Raw genomic sequence first — 15,569 nt, forward strand, 5'->3', positions numbered from 1 at the left:
CGTTTTAGATTGATCAATGAATCCCCGGCGCCCGGCGTGGCTTGGGAGGATGGCGCGTTCCTTGATTGGAGAGACAACTCTGGCCAAATCACCAATGCCAAGCTGGAGCCTGTGGTGCGCAATCGTGTTCCCAGTCCTGCCCAGTCCACTCCCGTCGCATGCCACCAACACCAGCCTCTCCCGACCCTCGATCCTGCTCGATCCTTCCCGCCCACCAGTCCACCAGTCTCCCAGCGTCGTCTGTACCGGAAGTTGAAGTTGCACATCTCTAGCCGTCAATCCACGATTCAAGGTGCCCGGCACCATTGACGCCCTTCCTCCGTCTACTGCCCCATGACTCGGGCGCATTGAGTTGCATCATACCCTTTCCAACCCAAGGATAACATCGACCTCGTGGACCTGCATTTGCGCTTTCCCATCTGCAAACTCCTACAAGCGCCTTCACAATGCCTTCGCCCGCGGTGCCAGAGTAAGAGCCCCAAACCTTTCCTCCAATGGCGGAAAAATATATAGACAAGCAGCTCTGCTAACGCAAGCCCTTGGTAGGATATCCGAAGAAGTACTTCACGAGTCCATTGAGGCTCGAACCGAGTCGCTTCAGTCGTTGCGCGAACTTGGGCCCCCGACTTGGTCCACCTCCTTAAGCAGAACCTCCGAACCGCTACGCGACAGACGGGCGTATACCATCATGTCACCGGTGTAGACGCCTCGTCTTCTGCCAGCTTAGCTGCGTATATTAACACCCTCACCTACAACAACAAGGAGCACGGCCAGCAAGCCACCAACAAGATCGTCGAAGGTCTTTACTGCTGCTACAATGCCTTCTCCCGCCTAGACATGCGCGTCCATGTCACCATCCCCGGAACAGTCGACAGTTACTGCATTGACGAGCGGGGGAGAGAAGCGCCCCGCGACCGACGACCTATGGCTGGAGACATATCTCTGCAGTGTGCTGCGTGCATACTCGTACGCGGATGATGGCAGCGGCGACACAATTAGGAAGATCATGGGCGTCCGCCGTTTCAACCCCGTCATGAACACCGAAACCGAACACCGTTTTCTCAGCGCTGCCGAGCAACTGTTCTTCCGCGGCTGGCAGCTGGGCTCCGACTCGGTCGTGCAGGTCCCCAACAACGTCTCGAACCACCTCACTTCTGGCCTGCTGAAATACTTCCACACTACCGGCCGCTTTGCTTCTGCTATCAACCTTTTCGAGAAATTGCGCTCCCATAACGTCGAGGTCTCCTCGCTCTTGGCCAAGGTCTTGTTCATGGGCAATGAAGAAGTACAGGGTGTGCGCGTTCTGTATCAGGCACTCAAGGATACACCCATGGATTATGTTATGCTCGACACACAGGCGGATTTTCTCATGAAGAAGGCATTGTCCGCCCCTAGTGCTCAGCTGAAAGAAGAGAGGCTCAAGATGGCCCGGGGCTGCGCTGATCGGAGCACCATTGCCGCTCCCAGTGAGTTTGGCACATGGGCCCGATTAGCACAAGTCTACGTTACCATGGAAGATTGGGAAAATGCTCTGACTATTCTCAATTCGTGCCCCATGTTTACCTACCAGGATAAGGATGCGCCCCTTATGCCCGAGCCGAAAGACGTCTATCTCCCCACTTTACCCGAGACCCGGCTGGAGGAAATCGACAGCGAGCCTGAATCACGATACAACGAACAGGTAGATCCCAGCTTACTGAACCTGAGGGCGGCCGCCTACCGTGGAACCTTCAAGCAGGCGTACAGCATCCTAACGGAAATGACGGCCAAGATCGGCTGGGACCAGCTGCTCAAGATTCGCAGCAATGTATTTGTGATGGAGGACGAGTACAGGACTGAGCGCCAGGACACATCCTCTCTTGCACCCCCAGCACAGCGCAACGCTAGTCTCGACGGCCTCCGCGGGACTCCTGAGCCCCCTGTCAATGGCGACGAGGAAACGGAAAAGGAGAAGGACAAAGAAAGCGACAAGGACGACGACGAAAAGAGCAACATTGAAGATGACGAAAAGAACGACAAGGATGATAACGAAGATGAGAAGAACGGCGACGATAAGTCCAACGCTGGGGATGCTGATTCGACTGCGCCAACCCTGACGAATGGCAAGAATGTCCCGAATTCGGTAGAAAAGCCTGAGCACACTATTGACCCGGGCAAGGTCAAGGCCGATGCCATAAAATCAGACTCGGATAACGTAAGTTGCTCCCTTGGTAGAGGTATTCGGGCTACGTATACTAACAAGAGTGGCCAGTCTGCAACTACGGAAGAGCATCTGTCGCGCTTGAATAACAAGCGACTGTGCGAGCGCTGGTTGGATAGTCTCTTCATGGTTCTCTATGAAGATCTGCGAGTCTACACAATCTGGCGCACCCAGATGGCGCAGTACCGAGCCCAGTCGATGCAGTACAAGAAGTCGGCCGAAGAGTGGGAGATCCTCGGCTGCCTGGCCGAGCGCCTGCAGCACCACGACGAGGCCGTTGAGGCGTACCGCGCGTGCCTGGCGCAGCGCTTCAGCCCCAAGGCACTGTCGGGCATCCTGCGCGTGTACGAGAAGACCAAGAACACGCGCGAGATAGTCGCGTCCCTGATACGGCTGGTGACGTGGCAGTACCGCTGGTACAGCGAGTTCTCGCCCGACCTGCTGTACACGATCCGCACCCTCATCGAGGACGAGGGCGCCGTCAAGGTGCGCAGCATCATCCAGGCCACCAGCCTGCCGCAAAACGTCCTGGACCTGACGCACCACTACGCGGCCCTGTGTCACTCGTTCCGGAGTACCGGAACCGATGGTTAGACGTGGAGGCTAGCTAGTGACGACGGGCGGTGAATGGAGGAAAAGGAGAACGTCGATTTGAAATTCGACGCACGGGTTATACCTCTTTGGAAGGGACGAGGCGGAACCAGGTTACGAGGATTTTTCATTCTAGGCAAGTGTGTGCAGTCAGATTATGTGATATCCACGTCGGTACTACTTTGGTAAGGGGGGGTAGGAAGGAAGGGATGTTGCCAGTCCGTCAGCATGTGGTATTAATAGACAAAAGTCCCACGCAGCCGTTTGCTTTCAGAGTCGATCGACCGGTCCGTGCTCAACCGATCTTTTGGTTTGTTTTTCTCTGCACGTGTGACATCTAACGACATCCGTCCTTCTCCTCACTATAAACACTACACGGTTTGCTCTTTCCCTTGCTTCATCAGCCCCGGCAGCAGATCGCCGTAAACGGCCCGCTCGAGCTCGTCCCACATGCGGTTCACGACGTCGTTGCCGTGCGGGAGGACCATTGTGAACATGGCGGCCGCGATGCCCGTCGCCGGGTCCACCCACCACCGCCCGTTGCTCATGCCGCTCCACGTCATGCTGCCGGCGCGCCGCTTCCCCGGCAGGTCGTCCAGGTTGATGACGCCGCCCAGGCCGTGGTCGAGCCGTACACTCCCGTCCAGGGGCATCTCGGGCGCGAAGCCGGTGTGGAACGCGGATACGGTGCTCGTCAGCTGGGCTCGTTGGGGCGGTGTGAGCTGGGGGTTAGGAGTTGCGTCAGGGTCTGGGGTTTCAGGAGGGGTTCTTGGTCCTGGTGGTTGAAGGAGGAAGATGAGGAGGAGGATGACCGAAGCAGGCTGGAGAGGAAGAGGCCGTAGTCGTGCGGCGTGGAGAACAGACCGGCCCCGCCCGATTCCATCTCGTGCTCCGTGCGCAGAATGCTCGTGCCCGGCCGCAGCTCGGCGTCGGGGTACGGCCGGGCGCCTGTGATGCCGTCTTCGGCGCTGAACGCGAACTCGAGCAGTCGGTCTTCTTTCTCCCGTTCTTTTCCGTCGCTGCTGGTTCTGTTGCTCAAGATCCGCTCTGGCCAGAACCCGGTCCGCTCCATGCCCAGCGGCGCGAAGATGTGGCGCTGCATCCACTCCCCAGCGACTGCTTGGTCAGGGTTTCCAGTACTGAGCCCGCCCAGTCGTACGCCATGCCGTACATCCACCCCTCACCCGGCGCGAGCGAGAGCGGCGTCGTCATGCCCTCCCGGGTCCAGTCGAGGTTGACGGCGGTGCGGCCGACGGAGCGGCTCCAGCGCATCAGGTCCGGAACGGGTAGGTCCATGGCCAGGCCGAGCGTGTGGGCGAGTAGGTGGTGCAGGGTGATGGGTCGTGTGTTGGGCTCGAGAATGGGCTTTCCTTCCCCTGCGTGCCCGTCGTCGTCAAACCCGCGCAAGATCTCCATGGCTGCGAGCTCGGGCTCCAGTGATCGCAGGTCTTGGTCCATGGTCAGCAGGCCCCGGTCCACGAGCTGCAGCGCCGCGACGGCCGTGAGCAGCTTCGTCATGGACGCGAGCCAGACGAGGGAGCGGGTGGTGAAGGGCGCTGAGCCGGGCGCGAAGGCGAGGCGACCCGAGGCGCCCTCGTAAATGATGCCTGTTCATGGTTGTCGGCAATGGGAAAGTGAGGGCGCTGACGTGAAAAGGCAGGAAGATTGTGGGACATAACATGGGCAGGTACGTACCATTCCTGTCCACGACTATGAAACCGGCGCCTAGCAGCTTGCCATTTGCCAATAGCTCATCGGAAGAAGCCGTATACGATTCCAAGATCCCATCGAGTTTCTCCATGGTGCACTGAAATATCGACAGCCTGAACCTGGAATTGATACGTGCCGAAAGTTGCTATTCCGGCTTAGCGACCTATCATTCAGCAGCCCCGCCTTTTCGGCGGCCCCTGTTACTTGATCCGACAGCTCCTTGCAATCACCTGCAGTATTCATTTCCTTGGTCCATTGGACAGCTTAGCGCTCTGTAATTACACTCAGCGGGATGCACAACAGCTCTGTACATCATCATCATCATCATCATACGTGGCAGAACATGATGCGAGTCCAAGAAACCTTGGGCGCCCTCTTCTCTACCTACACGACACCAGCCCGACTGAGCAAGTCGTGGTCCCAGGCTTGTCTTCCAAGTGAGGCTTAGAAACTGGCAGACCGATTAGGCTGACATCCTAGGAGGTATGTACTTAGCCAGGCTGACGAGGTATGGGATGGGTGCCCAGCATGGTTTGCACCAGACAGATAAGGCAACTTGAACTTATGACATTAGGTTGCAACGACCTACCCAACGCCCTCGGACGCAATAACGTTATTAGTCTTATCGTTCGCCGACTGAATTCTGAAGTAGCCTAGAAGCCCCGAGCTATGAATGAACTGAAATGCCTTCGGCACCTCAAGTACTACCTAAGCTGCTGGCTCAGGGCTGCAGGGCAACCTGCACAAGTGCCCCAGTGCCCCTCTTCAGGGAATGATGAGCAGCTTCTAATGATTTGCACCACGACATCGACTTGGTCAGTTCCTGGCCAAAACGGGTTGCTACTAATGACTTAGGAAATAATGAGACAGATATCTGCGCATTACACTTATGTATGTATGATCCAGCTCCATTCAATCCAGTCATAGTAATTATTTTCACCCGTTGTCAAGATAAAGTATCAAGGTCACGATACCCCTGCTTGTCAGCTTGGGCAGTGGAGTTGCGACGGGCTTAGCTCTGCTCTAGGTACTTGGACAATGGGTAGCGGATCTGTCTGCTGTACCATTCTTTTAACGTCAGGTAACTCTAGGTCTACAACGCGACCCGAACACAGATGTTTTATCTATGCACAATATATAGCTAATGGCCCCCCTATATCAGCGATCGAAAAGGAAAGTAGGCAGTATTGAGTTAAAAGGAAGCCGAAAGAAATGGACCAGTGGCTTTTCTGGTGATGAAACCATTACACCAGTTCCAGTGGAGGGAGGACAGCCACTATAGCATCACTGTCATCCATCGCCCACTTGTACAGGCTCCACCCAGGCCTTATAAGCAATCCAAGTCTGGATACTCGCTAGCACAAGGGACAGGACGCCGACGATGATGGATATGAGCAAAGCAAGGAGGGCGATGGCGAAGGCGTTGCTCTCGGACGTCTGCCACTTGATCCAGCGTTCAAAACCGTTGCGCGGAGGGCGCTCGAGCACGAACGCGTGCAGCGCCGCAAGCCGATCGGCCCAGTATATATACTCGAGACTTTGCGGGTCGTCGAAGATCTTGTAGCCTTCAGGGTGAGACAGTCGTCGTCGAAGCCTCTGGCAACTAGTCGCTCAAGGACGTAGCGCGACTTGTGGTCGTCAAATTGGAAAAGGATGTCTTGTATAGAATGGAGTGTTTCGGCAAGGAGGTAGGGCGGGAGGCAACCCCTGGGAACTAGGGTTAGAGTTGAGCATCTTGAAAACGTCACTGGCTGAACTGGAAATCTAGAAGGAAATAACCGAAATTTATATAGTCATAATTGGTATAAGTGATAGAATGACGACATGCCTCTTTAAATAGAAGAGCAAGTCTTCCTCTTTGGCGAAGCCAAGCTCATTTAGACGGTCCAGGTGTGCGTTCAGAAAGGACGTGTGATGGAAAATGAAGAGGGTCGGACCGTCGGGATGTGAGAGATCCAAATGCAAGTGGTCGGCGATGTTGTTGGTGCCCTGGAAGGATAAATGGCATTTGCTCTTGAGCTTCCAGGCCTTGAGTGACTTCTTGCTTTCCAGGGCTCTCTTTGTAGCACTGGGCACACTCAAAGCCTTCGGGAAGCACTTGAAGATGTAGTCGACGAATCGCTCGTTCGGCTTCCAGGAACCCTCACAACCGAGCATGAACATGACCCGGACAGATACGAGAATAGCTTTTTTGAGCTGCTGCCTCAGATAATATCGAGGAACCAAGGCCTTTTCGAGAACATCGCAAGCTTTATCTAGTGTCAGTGTGGGGTCATCGCGGAGGACGTGGGTAGCCACGAGGATGTCTTCGTGTGTAAGGGGGCTTGGGTTCTTCGAGCTGGGATTTTCAATCTGAAGGATATAGGCATCATCACTGTAAGCTAACAAGGTGTCGTAGACTTTGAAATAGGACTTGAAAGACCGGTGGTTAGTACCAAGAAGCTCGACAGCAATCCGGGCCCGATGTGATGGCTGGCTGCTCATGTTGCATCTCAAGAAGCTTGATTAAACAGTATCTTTCGCAAGTATCCAAGTGAAAACGAAGGTCTATCAGAACAGGAATCGACATGTTGTGCAGTTCTGTATGCACTTGAACCCCGGCTTCCTTAGGTACTCTACCCGAAGCTGAACCACCCCCTACCTTCCCTGCTTCTGTTCTCAGCACAATCTACAAGATGGAGGCCCAATACGGAGGCTGAGTCGGCCGTTCAACAGCAATGCCTCCAAAGCGGGGTAATTCGTTGTCAGTGGCAATATGCAGGCCAGTATGCAGGCCAGTATGCAGGCCAGTATGCAGTCAGCGGCGGCCCGGAGGACGCTCTCTTCAAAGCAATGTAGGTACTCGAGGAACTGGGGAATTTCTGGTTCAATCTCGAAACCTTCTTGTCCAGCACCTACCATAAGCGCCAAACGGAGGTCGTCTCCTCTCATCCATCGGTCTGTCAATTTACCCAGGCTCGAGCAGGACCTCGGTCATGAGCAACGCAGCTGCTATCGCTTTTAATGCATCAAGATTGATTGATTCCGCCGATGTTGATGCCAAACCCAAGGCCAGGCCCAGCGCCAGAAGGGAGGCGATGACGACTGCGACAGCGACGGCGACAGCGACGGCGAAAACGGCAGCGATGGCGTCAGCGACCAGACCCGAGGTCCTTTCTCATCACAGACGAACTCGAACGCTTCTGCAAGTACACCGGCCACTAGCATGTCGGAAACCCTATGGGATTACACCATTCCAGTGCCCAAGAGCAAAAGTGGCAACTTTATCTACCCCAAGGTCTCTGTTGAGCTGAGCCCGTGGTCGAAAAAGGAGTTGCACAGTCGTTTCAAATACGTTAAGAGCCAGCTCGAGAGACTGGTCGAGAAGTTGCGGCTGGACCTGGAGCACCGCCCAGTCTACGACTTCCGTATGGTTGGGACGTGTCCTGAGAACGCGCGACCCACCATCGTGGTAACTTGCCGCAAGGAAGATCTGAAAAGACTGCAGTGCCAGTTTCGAGGCATTGCCGAGAAGCCACTACTTCTCAGCCAGGAACAGAATTCGATCTCTTCATCGGCTAGGGCCTTTTTGAGTGGCCTCCGGAAAAGAGAATCTACAAGTGAATCTACCCCAAACCGAAGTTGCAACTGGTTTACTACCTAGTCGACAATGTTCCCCTGTTGGTATATCCAGCCTCGGATGAACAACTCGAAGCATCCTTCGACGAAAACGGCACCATATGCGGTGCAACCATTCAATTGGGCGGCGCCTGCGCAACCCCTGGGAGTTGCCTTTGACTTAGGACCGGAATACTCGTCACTAGCCTTTATGACGGTCAACCACCTATTTGCTCGTCAAACACCTGAATCATCGTACTCCCCCGAGGAGTTCGATCGTTCAGCCAACACCAACGACACCAACAGTTGTTTCTACCACACACAAGCCCATCACGGCAGCCCAAACACACTGTGGGATGATGATGACGAGTATGAAGTTGACTCGGATGCGGAGGATGGAATGCAACTTGATGATATACCAGCAGCTGGAGCATCCGACCATATGAAATCAGAAAAAGACCCAGATGCGAAAGATACGATACAACTCGATAATATATCAACAACTGGAGCGACCGCCTATGCGAAGCCAGGCCAAGCCGCAGGTCCGTCTTTCAGTACCTCCAGAGAATCACTACTGAACCAAAGCGACCGCAATGAGCTATGGGAGCTGATAGAACCTCCTATCTCACTCAGCACTCAATCACCGCATCTTGACTGGGCTTTGACACGACCTCAATCGACACAAGTAGAGATGCCCCCTTATTCCATTAATGTCTTTTTTCCCCGAGCCCGAGGACACAACAGAGGGGATGCTTCATCCCTCGATACATTCGAAAACTGTCCTTCCAATCATCTGGCGCCAGTCCATATGCTATCTCGCCGAGGCATCAAACATGGCCAAATCATAACCACGCCTAGCTTTATCCCATCGAAACTCCTGGGCCAAGAGTCCTGTGAGGTCTGGACAGTAATCCTTGACAACAGAGACAGTGAGTGACACATGCCAAGATCATCCCACCTTACCAAAGTGGGATTCACCTTATCCAGCGCGCGGCAATAACTAATGTTTGGTTTCGTAGCCATTGAAGCTGGTGAGAGCGGCTCACTGGTGGTTGATAGGATAACCAACAAGATATACGGTCATGTTGTTGCAATCAACACTCTTGGCCACGCCTACGTGGTTCCCTTAGCGCACGTAATTGACCAGATCAATGCTTCTTTCAGCAATACCGCCGCACCCGTCCGCCTTGCAACCCCATGGGTCAGAGGAAATTCTTTCGCTACGGCTGACGAAGTCCCAGGGCTCTTCGGGACCTCAACCACGATGGGGCAGAGCGGTTCTGCCTTCGGGCGGAACGAATTGAATACCTCACGTCATGATCCAGACTACTTTCCAGAGAACAATGAGCCACAGGTTCTCGACAGCTGGGGCTACGGCGGCTATGACTTTAATGACGACTACATCAACGTTGGCCAGCAACCCTTGCATTGCACCCCAGACGACGATGCAGCGTCTGCCTTCTCTGCAACCTCTGCCGGTGGCTCAAATTTTTTGGGGGTTCGTTCCAACTTCAACAGTGCTCCTGGAACTGTGTACAGCAGTGCCCCTAGCATTGCGTACAGCAGGGGTCCTAGCTCCGTGTACAGTGATGATCCCCCGATTACAGAATTCGGGCCCATCGCGGGCAGTCCCTTCGGATTGGCTCCTGGTGATGGCTCTGACCAACCCTTCCCCTCAGATCGATCTCGAGAGGTCTACCGATCGTTTCTAGGTATTCCAGACGAGACCGGACAGGAGGGCTATCATCCGCACTCGTCTGATTCGTTTTACTATCAAGGGTCGTCGTTGAATTTGGGTAACGCTGGGGGTTTTCTGGGTCAGGATTATCTGACCACGCTATCTCCCGACTCCATGACCCAAGAAAACAGCAGCGGCAGTTCAAGAGCGAGGCGCCCGCGACAGCCCCCAGACGTGGTAAAGAAGTACTCATGCACCCACCCTGACTGTGTCTGGTCCTTCGACCAGCCCAAAGGGCTCAGGCGGCATGAAGAAACTCAACACAGCACTGCATTCTACACTTGTAAATGCAACCATCAGACTGCCGTCAAGAGCAACTATCGGCGACACCTTAGTAGCAGAGGTGATAACTGCAAGGGTCGCGATGACATTCAAGACTCTTTTACTTGCAGATGTGGTCGCGCAGGATTTAGCGACTTGGCCGACATAAAAGAACACCTTGATGTTTGTGATTTGGTCAAGGGAGAAGCCTGGGCGATCGCGTAAAAAGGACTGAAACGCCAGGGAACGCTTGATACGCCTTTTCCTCTACTCCTCCCGTGTTCAATTCACGATATTGCTAGTATGTTAGAATAATTGGCATGCTGAACTTCACTTAACCGCTTCATGGCAAGAAGGGGTGTGGTGTGCATATTCGTGGTACTGAGATTCTATTTCAGGCCTTGTAGATCGTAGTGGGCCAATGCGCCAAAGCCACCCCGCCATCACCCCTTTCGGGGCCAGCAATTGAATTATTGGGCAATGGTAAACCCCGCAGCCCCGAGTCTAGCCAGACTTGGTTTTTGGGACTTTCTCAGTTTTGAACCACGCTACCCGATGATAGATAGCATTGGCTCTCTCTGCAATTCGAGTTGATGTCGGAAGTTGCTTTTTTCGGTGTATCGGTGCTTACACAGCCACTTTGTGGACATGCCAGCTCAGTCCCGCATGGTCTCCCCCGTCTGTTCGGGATTCCATCCGGGCCCGTGTAAGCAAAACTGCAGCTCCTTCCACCAGACACATTCTCGCTCTCCCCTAATCAACTGGATAGCCCAGCGCTTCACTATTCCATAACGAGGGAGCTGCATTAGCCGTTCTACGCGTCAGCATCGTACGTGTGACAGAGACATGTTGCAAGATCATCGCTAACACGCTGCAGCACAAAATGCAGGCTGGAGGTCCAATACAACATGAAGATAGAGTCCGTCCTCTTTCGTCGGGCCACAAGGCCGTTCACCAAGTGAGGCTTGGTCGCCCACCGTTATTCAGGCGACCAGCCTAGTGGGCTTGAAGACCATTATGCTGACGCCATGACGATACCATTGGCCCGGTAATATACAATCCGCTGCTGGGCCCTTCATTGTGGGTTCCTCGCCGGTTCGACTGCAGGACAAGTCGGGGACACGCGACCAATGCCATTCTAACAACGAAGCAAGCCAAGGGTTGAAGACACGGCGCTCAATCGCCACACAGCCTCTCTAACATATTCCCCCGTCGTCGTCGGGCCATGGTCCAAATTTGCGTTTCGCGTTCCTTGCGCGTTCCATTCATCAGACATTGTGCCTGTCCCCGTCGAAAGGGTTTGTTGGTGGGTTATCCCCATGCTCTCGATCGTTCATCCGGGGTAAATATTGATGACAGTGGCGAGTTTCGTACACCGCTTCCGCACACCCCGATCAGGCTCTGGGATATAGACGCGGCGCCTCCGCATGTGTTATGCAGAATACTCTACTTCACATAGACAGCGTTACAGCAGATGGCAGACAGCAGACAGCTTGAAACGGAACCTACATAGACCATGAGCTGCTCGTATGTTTATATATTTAAGAAATCCTGAAGGAATCTCGACGATGTGGTCGACTGCGTCCTTCGTATTCCGGCATAATCGCTGCTTCGTGATAGGCCTGATCTGTTGACTTACAGTGTGCGTTCGCACGTCAACCCAAACTGACTTCAAGAGAAGGCGCAGGCATGGCACGAAATGGGCTTCATCACCACATAGTCCTTCACAGGCCCCCTAACACTTCCCCGGATTACTCTGGTCAAAAAACTCTCATGGTATGAACCTCTGTGAAGACGCGGAGGGGTATTTTGTGCATTTCGAAAGCAGATCCAAAGCTTTTTTACCCACTCGAGTATTAATGTATGTTGAGTTGCAGTAGCATCGTGTCCATGGCGAAAATGCATGCTGACCCGGATTTGCAGAGTTCTGGTTCATTGGTTTGCCCTTTCGGCAGGCCGGTGAATGGCCTGAGATAGGCCTCTGATATGGCTTCCACCGGGTCGCGCAGCTCCAAGAAGCTCCCAGCCCAGCGTGGCTTTGCCTACGACCAAAACGCGACACAGCAATTCCTCCAGTACCCCGAGTATTCTTCAGCAAACAACGAGCCGCCAGCCTACAACGGCTCGGACTTCTACAGCTACGACGGCTACGGCTACAGCAGCAGTGTATGCAGCCACCAACCCCCACAGCAGGCTTTGGGGGACATCGATGAGGGGTCGGCATTTACTTATTCGGCCGGCGACCCCTGTCTGGCCGGCATTGGCTCTAATTTCGGCGGCGACCCCAGCTTTCTGCTTAACGATGCTCTCCCAGACCCAGACCCTCTAGCAGGCGAATCCTCTACTGCCGCCAGCCACATTGGCTTCGAGACATTGCCAGGCTTTACTCTGGGTGCTGGCCTAGGCCAATCCCTTCCCGTAGATCGATCGCGAGACGTCTACCGAGCATTTCTGGGGATCCCCGTTACGAGCGGACAGGACAGCTTCTACGATCCGCACTCACTCGATTCCTCGGTCTACCATGGCTCGTCGTCGAATTTGGGTGGCGGCGGTGGTGGGGGGAACGCTGGACCTGGACTGCCTGACCACACTCTCCCCCAATTCCGCCCAGGAGCCGAGCAGCAGCGGCTCCAGAGCGAGGCGCCCGCGAAAGCCCCCCAGATCCGCCCTACAAATACAAATGCGACCTTTGTGTCTGGTCATTCGACCGGCCACGGGGACTGAGGCGACACACGGAAAGCCAGCACGCCGATGAAAACACCGCGCTGTACATTTGCAAATGCAGCTACCAGACCCCCACCAAGAGCAACTACCAGCGACATCTCGGCAGCAGACGCTCGCGTTCGCACTCGCACTGCGGGGGTCGGGAGGACCTTTGGGACTCATTCAAGTGCAAATGTGGTAGCGCCGCCTTTGTCGACTTGGATGGACTTCTCAATCATCTTGGCATATGCGACTCTGTAAACAGGCCGGTTGGGCGACCGCCGAATAGGTCTCGATGACCCTTTCCCATCATTCATTTTTTCATTGGAGGTTAAATAGGACAGTCGTTACTAGGCGTTAGAAGGAAGACGATTGTTGCACACGAATAGATAATTCCTTTCATTCCATTTCCCCTCATGCTTGTAAGTCCCTAGAATTCTTCCTGTACCGTCTATGCACTGAACATAGCGAAGAGGATTACAGGGGGAACACTGAGATTTGCTTTGATGGAGGGGAGGGGTAAAAGCTGACTGTGGCATTTCTGCCCCGCAACCAACTGGACGACTCTAAACAATACCGATACACCTTTCCCTCTTCCAATTACTTTTTCAAATGCAACATGATTGTGGTACTTAAGCCAATACGACAATTAGATCTTGTAATCTGTTCCTCGAAGTAACAGCAGAAACGAGGCAGCATTGGCACAGATAAAAAGTCAGTAGGCAATGAGGGGAGCAGGACAAGTGAAGAAGCCTTATGGCGATTTGAGGACCAACCTGCTACATACAGAACCCGAACACCTATTTGCAGTCCAACCTCAATTGATTGCAGCAAATGCTGCCCTACTACAGCCAACACATCATTACTACAAAGTTGAACCACACTAATGTGATTCTTGTGCAGATCACATGTATAAAAATGGTATTAATGACGAAAAATGAAGGCTTTGTTATGCAGCTTACAAGACCTTTGCTGACTGCGTAGGGGAGTCTGACACACTGCGGTTGCGGAGTAGGCCTTGTAGGGCTGGCTTATTGCCCTTGTCGCCCCACCATTTGCGATTCTGCCCCCTGTGGTTTAGTTAGACAGCAGCCCGGGAAGGATGCCGCCCTCGAGAGTTGGGGACCCCAAAACTTACCGAATTTTGAAGCCCATTTCGACTGTCGCAATTGCACACCAGATTGGACCAGCTTACACTTCAACCGAAACCGGCAAGATCACATATGCTGCCCTCACGCCTCGGTGAATAAAGGCGGGTGTTAGTCAATTGAAAACTGGAAAGTATATATAAATCGTGACAGTACGGTTCTTTGGATGGTCTTGGTTAGATGGACTATCCAGTTCTTTGAGCTTTGCAGTTGCCAATTGCTTCTTCTCTGTTCCAGCGATTCATTCTTCCCGTAGCTTTTCTCGTAACACACCTAACACCGGACTCTACTTGCAGCACCCATTTTCATACCATACAGATTCGATGAGGGGCACTTCAATCAATGCATGCATCATACATGATGGAGGTGAGAAGAGGATGGCCTTGGGTTTATCCAACCACTAACATCATTTATCGACGCAGCGTTTATGTCAAGCCCAATGCATGGACTCGCCATGCCCATTCCTAAGGCAGTCAGCCACGAATGAGCGTGGCCTGTCTTACGAACGCATCATCGAAGAGATCCTCCAGAAGTGCTCCCGCGGCTACCAAGTGGTATCCCGTGCCTGGGACACGGGCGATCTCGTCGTCCTCTCGGTGGCCGTTCTGGATGCGCACCCAGAGTACGCGAATCTCCGTAACCGCCCGCTCGAGGCCCAAGCCTTCTGGAAGCATCGGGAGCTGCCACCTAAGCTGTACGAGTCGAGGAAGAGGAGGATCAGGCGCTTGAGGAACTCGCGGAATTTCGTGGACGACTTCGAGAACGAAGGATTGCTGGTCGTCGTGTGCCGATCGCCGAGCGAAGGCATCGAAAGGCACTGCAAGCAGCAAGAAGAACCAGCACTCGAGTTTCAGGATACAGACTTCCCAGCGCTTGGGCGAGATCGAACCCGAATATGTGCCAGTATGCACGACACTAGTAGAAGCGGCATCCCGAGTTACGCAAAAGTCGCGGAGACGTCCTGCCAGCAAACACATGGTGCTTCTTGCGGGCTTCCCGATCCGCCCAAAGTAGACAAGCTGTTCACACGACGCAGGGACGCCAGTAAAAGTATGAGGGGTTAGAGCCAGGGTTTTACTTGCTCAAACGAACACATAATATCCATAGATTTCAGTAGACATCATATGATCGTTCATTCCACCGGTGCTTATTGACCCCTATAGTGAATCTGATCGGTATACATGTATTTTCTTTTCTTAAAGTCGAGCAGCTTAATCCGGATCTCCAGTGATAGATGAATTCCATCGCCCCAGGAATATAGCATTTCATTTTACAAGATGCTAAATTATAATACGTTTACCTCTTATCTATAGCCCTAGGACAATCACGTTATATAGAAAATCCGGTGTCCCTGTCTCCCAGAGAGCTTTCTCCGCTCTTGAAACGACCTGGGAGGCCTTGAGAGTAGGGTTTTATAAGTGAAAGCTACTATGTTCAGCATACTCCAAAGTCCCGGGCGACAGCAAAGGATCCCCCCGAGATCTAGCCAGTTCACTGAAGTAACACTCACCAACAATCAAAGAAGTAGGAGATCTTAGCCACAGTACGTGCTGTGTGGTACCTCAAGCAGGACGCCAGCTCACTGTACTGATCCAAGATTGGATACAATGGCATTGACGTT

At 53.5% G+C, this 15,569-nt stretch overlaps 7 protein-coding genes across 7 annotated transcripts; 4 read left to right on the top strand and 3 right to left on the bottom strand.

Moving 5' to 3' along the window:
- Window positions 1-446: 446 nt before the first annotated feature.
- On the top strand, window positions 447-2,794 carry PG997_014574 (uncharacterized protein; the record flags this gene model as incomplete). The annotated part of the gene is made up of 5 exons (XM_066818888.1): window positions 447-469; window positions 514-542; window positions 602-947; window positions 1,000-2,194; window positions 2,252-2,794. The coding sequence occupies 5 exons, from the start codon at window positions 447-449 to the stop codon at window positions 2,792-2,794; spliced, it is 2,136 nt and encodes a 711-aa protein (XP_066661076.1).
- A 368-nt stretch (window positions 2,795-3,162) lies between these two features.
- Window positions 3,163-3,444, bottom strand: PG997_014575 (esterase; the record flags this gene model as incomplete). Its single annotated transcript, XM_066818889.1, has 1 exon — window positions 3,163-3,444. One exon carries the CDS (start codon window positions 3,442-3,444, stop codon window positions 3,163-3,165), a length of 282 nt encoding a protein of 93 aa, XP_066661077.1.
- Window positions 3,445-3,485: 41 nt separating this feature from the next.
- PG997_014576 (uncharacterized protein) lies at window positions 3,486-4,592 on the bottom strand (the record flags this gene model as incomplete). Its single annotated transcript, XM_066818890.1, has 3 exons — window positions 3,486-3,910; window positions 3,976-4,398; window positions 4,487-4,592. The coding sequence occupies 3 exons, from the start codon at window positions 4,590-4,592 to the stop codon at window positions 3,486-3,488; spliced, it is 954 nt and encodes a 317-aa protein (XP_066661078.1).
- A 1,199-nt stretch (window positions 4,593-5,791) lies between these two features.
- PG997_014577 (uncharacterized protein) lies at window positions 5,792-6,985 on the bottom strand (the record flags this gene model as incomplete). The annotated part of the gene is made up of 2 exons (XM_066818891.1): window positions 5,792-6,097; window positions 6,326-6,985. The coding sequence occupies 2 exons, from the start codon at window positions 6,983-6,985 to the stop codon at window positions 5,792-5,794; spliced, it is 966 nt and encodes a 321-aa protein (XP_066661079.1).
- Window positions 6,986-7,256: 271 nt separating this feature from the next.
- On the top strand, window positions 7,257-10,322 carry PG997_014578 (uncharacterized protein; the record flags this gene model as incomplete). The annotated part of the gene is made up of 4 exons (XM_066818892.1): window positions 7,257-7,335; window positions 7,552-7,952; window positions 8,196-9,027; window positions 9,118-10,322. The coding sequence occupies 4 exons, from the start codon at window positions 7,257-7,259 to the stop codon at window positions 10,320-10,322; spliced, it is 2,517 nt and encodes an 838-aa protein (XP_066661080.1).
- A 1,761-nt stretch (window positions 10,323-12,083) lies between these two features.
- On the top strand, window positions 12,084-12,821 carry PG997_014579 (uncharacterized protein; the record flags this gene model as incomplete). Its single annotated transcript, XM_066818893.1, has 1 exon — window positions 12,084-12,821. The coding sequence occupies one exon, from the start codon at window positions 12,084-12,086 to the stop codon at window positions 12,819-12,821; it is 738 nt and encodes a 245-aa protein (XP_066661081.1).
- Window positions 12,822-14,308: 1,487 nt separating this feature from the next.
- On the top strand, window positions 14,309-15,012 carry PG997_014580 (uncharacterized protein; the record flags this gene model as incomplete). The annotated part of the gene is made up of 2 exons (XM_066818894.1): window positions 14,309-14,314; window positions 14,422-15,012. The coding sequence occupies 2 exons, from the start codon at window positions 14,309-14,311 to the stop codon at window positions 15,010-15,012; spliced, it is 597 nt and encodes a 198-aa protein (XP_066661082.1).
- Window positions 15,013-15,569: the final 557 nt, after the last annotated feature.

Source organism: Apiospora hydei (genome assembly GCF_038363865.1).
Source record: "Apiospora hydei strain CBS 114990 chromosome Unknown utg000010l_segment0_segment0, whole genome shotgun sequence".
NCBI classification, from domain to species: Eukaryota; Fungi; Ascomycota; class Sordariomycetes; order Amphisphaeriales; family Apiosporaceae; genus Apiospora; species Apiospora hydei.